This window comes from Otolemur garnettii, unplaced genomic scaffold (assembly GCF_000181295.1).
Source record: "Otolemur garnettii isolate 467f Iridium unplaced genomic scaffold, OtoGar3 scaffold00101, whole genome shotgun sequence".
Lineage (NCBI taxonomy): Eukaryota > Metazoa > Chordata > Mammalia > Primates > Galagidae > Otolemur > Otolemur garnettii.
The window spans coordinates 4,489,921-4,495,591 of record NW_003852496.1 but is presented as its reverse complement, the minus strand read 5'-3'; the positions used below and the strand labels follow the sequence as shown (position 1 = coordinate 4,495,591).

At 43.4% G+C, this 5,671-nt stretch overlaps 1 protein-coding gene across 1 annotated transcript in view; it reads left to right on the top strand.

The window, feature by feature from the left end:
- CHCHD4 (coiled-coil-helix-coiled-coil-helix domain containing 4) overlaps positions 1-5,158 on the top strand; it is a 16,218-nt gene extending 11,060 nt beyond the window's left edge. Inside the window, exons 2-3 of the mRNA XM_023516971.1 lie at positions 591-689; positions 3,985-5,158. Of these exons, the coding sequence (XP_023372739.1) occupies positions 591-689; positions 3,985-4,286 (401 nt within the window). The 3' untranslated portion in view covers positions 4,287-5,158. The remainder of the gene's footprint in view (positions 1-590; positions 690-3,984) is intronic.
- The last annotated feature ends 513 nt before the right edge of the window (positions 5,159-5,671 follow it).

Genomic DNA, 5,671 nt, shown 5'->3' with positions numbered 1-5,671 from the left:
GCATGTGAGAGCAGCTTGTGTAACACAGAGTAGGGTGGGAATGCTCAGTTGTAGGTATCTGAGCATCTCTGGCCTTTCATTTTGTAAGTGTTATCTGAAGGCAGACTACTGGAAGATTCCTGGGAGGCCTGGGGAGGAAGGGAGCCAAAGCCGGTAGGTGGGGTGCTCACAGGTTGGTGGGGGATAATGTAGGTAGTCAGAGTGCTGTGGATTTCTGAGGGGTACTGCCTCCTTCTTTTGGGTGGGGGCTCTTTCTTTCCTGATAGGAAAAGATTTGTTGTGCTGGTGGACTGTTGGCAAATTTGGGAATTAAACACAGTCATGTTGGCTGGGTTAAGGCATTTCATCTCCCATCTAGAGGATACATAAGTAGGGTGGGGTGTGCTGTCTTCCTTCTCACCTGCCACCTCTGGAGTTTTTGTCCCAGCTGCAGGCAGTCGGTAGGAGCGGATCCTAGACCACATAACAGTCAGTCATGCAGGTTGCAGATGGGATAGTCTTCAAACTTGGTTTGTGTGGCAGCTTTGAGTTTAAGGCTGATTCAGGGCTCTTGAGTGAAACATTTCTTCCTTTGTTTTCCCAAACACCAGGGAAGGATCAAATCATTTTTGTGACCAAAGAAGACCACGAAACCCCAAGCAGTGCAGAGCTGGTGGCTGATGACCCCAACGATCCATATGAGGAGCATGGTGAGTGACATTGGGCCTCCTAGGGGCCCACAGACATCTTATGGGGGTGGGAAACTCAATTTTCTTAATTACTTTCCCATTTTGTCCTGGCCAAGGCTGTGCTTTGAGGTATCCATCTCAGCCATGGGCCATCTCTCAGGGCAGTGAGTCTCCCTCTGAGGTATGAAGTGCTGTGCTGGGCAGAGCCTCACCCTGATGCAGGGCCCTGGCCAGTGGGCCAGAACAGTAGTTTCTCCTTACTAAAATACTTCTGCCTTTTCTAAATTTTTGCAGTGATCTAAGTCAGATGCTTCACAATGATTAGTTTTAGGGGAGAATTTCAGTGGATTCCATCTATTTAGGTAGGTTAAGGTGCCAGGGATCCTCAGTGAAGTTGTCAGACTGACTTCTGCCACATCTACCTCCTTTTTAGTGGTCCAGCAAGTGCCTTGCACAAAAAGTTCACTTGACAATTTTTCCAGTAGCAGGATTCAGCCAGCCTACTCGGTTAATGGCTGAATATAGCAATGGTCAGTTGGGCCTAGGCCATCACTCCCAAGTCTTAGGCCTGCTGGACTCACTCGGTGGTTATTACCTCAGCCTAGGTGAGGTGGATGTGTGTGTGTGGCATTCATGAACAGCATACATATTGAAAACTACTCACTTCACCAATCAAAAACACATGGTGATAACTGACAAACTTTGCAGTACTAATTGGTTATAAACACAGTTGAAGAACTTGAGGCATCTGTCTCTGGAGTATGGACTCCTGACTGGAATTTTTTAAACACTAATTAAAATGTATTTTTCAGGTAGGACCTTTCACTGCTTATAGGTATTAGGGTAAAGCTGAGGATACATGGCTAGCAACCTGTGTGGAGAAGTGGAAAGTACACGTTGCTCAAAGTGACAGCATTCTGAGAATTACAGGGGGTAATATTAAATCTGCACTCTTTTACAAAGAAAAAGAAATTGAATGTCATTTCCAGTGTTTGCCTATCTTTAGGTCCATGTTAAGCACATTTTGTTAATTGATCAAGACTGCGTAGCTGGCTGCAGTGGGTCACACCTGTGATCCCAGTACTTTGGAAGGCTGAGGAAGGAGGGTCACTTGAAACCAGGAGTTCCAGGTTGCAGTGAGCTATGATCACACCACTGCCAGGGGGACAAAGTGAGACTTTGTCTCTTTAAAAAAAAAAAAAAAAAAGCCTTTGTAGAGCACTGTAGGACAAATCAGACCTTGTTTTGTTTTCCTCAGTTTTTTAAAAATGTAAATGCATCTGCCTTAGACTGGGCAGCCCCTCCAGTTCCTACCATTCCTTATTGTCCCCTTTGTTTTCTCTACCTACTTCTGTCAAGTATAGTGTATCTGCTTGGACTCTATAGGTAGTCCCTGTAATGTGTTTGTCTTTCCTGCTAATGAATACTTGTACAATGAAGCATATAAAGGCCAGAGAATTCTAGCACTTAGGTTCTTAGCTGTCAATTGCAAAATTACTAAGTGGACTATGCACCAATGCCAGTGCCCGTCAGCTGCCTGCCTTCCAGCCTCCAGCCCTGTGGCTATGATTGTTCTTGGAACAGCCAAGAGAAAAGATGGCAGAATTAATTTTCCTAGAATCTAAAAGTCAGGAGGGCTTTTCAGATCACCTGGTCCAATGGGAAAAGTGAGGGTCTAGGAGTAGCAAGGACTAGAACTCTAGGCCTTTGACGGCCTGTCTTTAATACAGCATCTGGGCTTAATTTAACGTACCATAGCTACCTTTTGTGTGGATTTACATTGTTTCCCTGAAGTGCAAATTGGCACCATGGTTTTTCTGAGGAGCTGTCTCATTCCAGTTCACCTTCCCTTGAAAAATAATGAAGCAAGGGTTCCTACAGACCTGTGTTATAATTTTAAATGTCAGTATTCTTTCCTTTGGAAACTAGTTGTGTAGGTTTGATTGCAGATTTGAAGCTCCAGGGGGCAGCGTTTGTGAATGTTTTTCCAGCACAGAGATTCTTGTGAAGTAGGGAGCGAGGTGGTGAGATGTGGGAGAAAGGGCACATGTGGGAATCCTTCATGCCCTGGCTGCAGCCCTAATTTGGCCCTTATGAACCCCAGAAACCTCATGTATAAAACTCCACTTAGTAGTACCTGCTGCAGAGGTTGTCAGAAGGATTATGTGAGTTAACGAGTATGGCTTAACACAGAAGAACTTGCTCTGTAGCTGTTGATGGTGCTAGTGGTCAGCTGCCTGCCAAGGAGCTGGTTCTTGTCTCCGCTGTTGTCCTCATCTTACAAATAAGGAACAGCAGTGGCTGATCCATTAGTGAACCTTCCCAAGCTGGAGGTTTCACCTAGGACTTTGGGCACTAGTACAGAGTGCCAAGCATGGGTACTTCCCTGGAGAGAAGAATCATGTCCAATCTCATTGGGCATTTTAAAGTCTTTCTTAGAGAGTGTGCTCAGTCTCCTTAGAAGACTCATGTGAGGAACTTCTGTATGAATCCTATTTCCGTATCTGTCACAAAGCTGAAAGTGAAGCCATTTTGAAAGCATTTTGGAAAACCAGGAAATACTATATAGATGTGAACAAAGTTCCAACAATAAGAAAAGGTATAAAATTCAAGAGTAAGAGGCCTATATAATATTGAAAATGAAAACCCATCTAAAACCTCATTCCCTTCACAACAACATTGTATAATTTAACAGTTTGGTTGATTTTTTTACAAGAATCCAGTTGCAGCACATGGCATGGCACTAGCCTTTCATTGCGTGGCATGTCTTGAACGTCTTTTCCATATCCGGCATAAGGATAAACTTCCTCCTCCTTACCAGTCTCCAGACTGCTGAGCTGAGAGCAGCTGCAGGGCAAGAGGGGTTCAAGGGCAGGGAGCATGGGGGGAATAGGGTGATCTGGTCCTGATCATTTGTATGGGGGGCAGGGATTGGAAGCAGGAGATCAATACCTCAGCTCCTTAAGGTGTCTGGGCTTTCAAAAAGCTCAATAACCATCCCAGTGATCGCTGCTGCTTTGGAATGATTTCTAGTATTATTGAAGCACACCCACATAGCTCGAGGAGTTGGTTCAGAATATAGATCGGTGTTGCAAATGGAGAAAGATGCCAATGATGTCTTTTCTCCCAGCTGAGCCAAGGAATACTGGATTTGTAATAGGCAATTGAACCTGATCCACATCAAGGGTCAGGTCCACAGGTGATGCCTACCAGGCAACTGTTCTGCACCTCCTAAGTGGCTTGGGAGTACTGGACTGATTTTGCTTTTTGGAAACTTAGAGAACATCTTTGACACTTACTCGTCTTCCTGTTCCAGGGTTGATACTGCCAAATGGAGACATAAACTGGAACTGCCCATGCCTTGGGGGAATGGCCAGCGGCCCCTGTGGGGAGCAGTTCAAGTCAGCCTTTTCGTGCTTCCACTATAGTACGGAGGATGTCAAGGGATCAGACTGTATAGACCAGTTCCGGGCCATGCAGGAATGTATGCAGAAGTACCCAGACCTCTATCCCCAAGAGGATGAGGAAGAGAAAGAAGAGAAGAAGCCAGCAGAACATGTAGAAGAAACGGCTGCTGCTGAGGCCACTGCAACCAAAGAAGAGGAGGGGTCAAGTTAATGAAGGCCAGAAGGCACTGGAGCCCAGTCCTTCCATTTTAGAGTGATATGGACCTTTTATAAAATGCCTTTTAGTCACCTTCCAAGAAAGTATCTTTTCCTCTGTTTTGTGCACTGTAATGTACAAGATAACTTATTTTGATGCTCAGAGGTCTTGGCCTGTTGACATATACACTGAAAAAAATGGGGATTATATGTATGTGTTTCATATACAAACCAGTGAGCAAATGTAGCCTCTACTTTTGAATTCACTTCTCAGATTGCTCTGAATTTTACCACTTTGAAATAGTGGGCTGAATATTGCCAGCATCCAAAAATCACTATCCAGGAATGTTTCTTATGAGTGAGTTGATTTATTCTGATTCATCATATTTATACCTTTTAGTAGATTTTATACCCTTTGGGTAATGAAAGAGAAACAAAACATCTTCCTTTAAAATGCTGGGGTGGGGCCAATTCCTGCTTAGAAGAGGCTAGATGGTGAGGTACTTACTACTTAAAAAGCATCTTGACCTTGAGCGTATAAGGGGGTGCTACACTTCATTCCTGATACATTTTGGTTTCCATTTTTTTAGGTTTTTCTAATTTCAGAAGGTGGAGATTTGGACCCTCCCATTCATGATCCCTTTCTAGTGAAGAGAAAGGGTGGTTCTTACTGTTCTTGCTATTCCAAAAACCCTAGTTTGGGACCTGTGTTCACACTGGCTTTCAGTCTGGTCAGATGCAATGTTCTGAGAGGTGGGGACCCAGTTGTTACCGGAGTAGCAGCCAGGAGAAGTAAGAGCGTGAATTAAGTAATTAAAAGAAACTGTGATTTCTACGTGATTTTGAATGTGTTCTTTGCTTTTCCTAATAAAAATTATTTTTGATGTAAGGAAGTATAAATTATGAAAAATTAAATTGAAACTCATCTTTAAAGGTACTGGTAAACCAGTTTGAGTCTGTTAAAATTTTCCGTATTGATTTTAAAGCATGCTCACTTTTTTTTGTATGTGAGCAGATGCGTTCCAACAGACATGGCAGTTAATCCATGTGGTGGAGAAGGCTCTTTCCATTTGAAGGTCAAGAAAAGAAGCCTTTGTAGATTAACTTGACTAAAGTAACTGTTAGACAGTTTACCGGTTATGGTGTAATAATTCCCCTTTTGTCCCAAGTGTATTACTATGTAAACAGTAAATAACTGTCCCAAGTTATTGCTATGTAAAAAAATCACCTTAGTGCTGAATGGCATTTTTATCAGAAAATGAAAATACCTTAAACAAGGTGCATGGCTTACCTGGATCCTCTGAATCAGTCCCTCATTAGGTTATGATCCTTGCTATCATTTCAAGGCTTGACAGGCCTTTCAGAATTGCTTGAGTGGTTTTTGACAGTATTCTGCAGGTT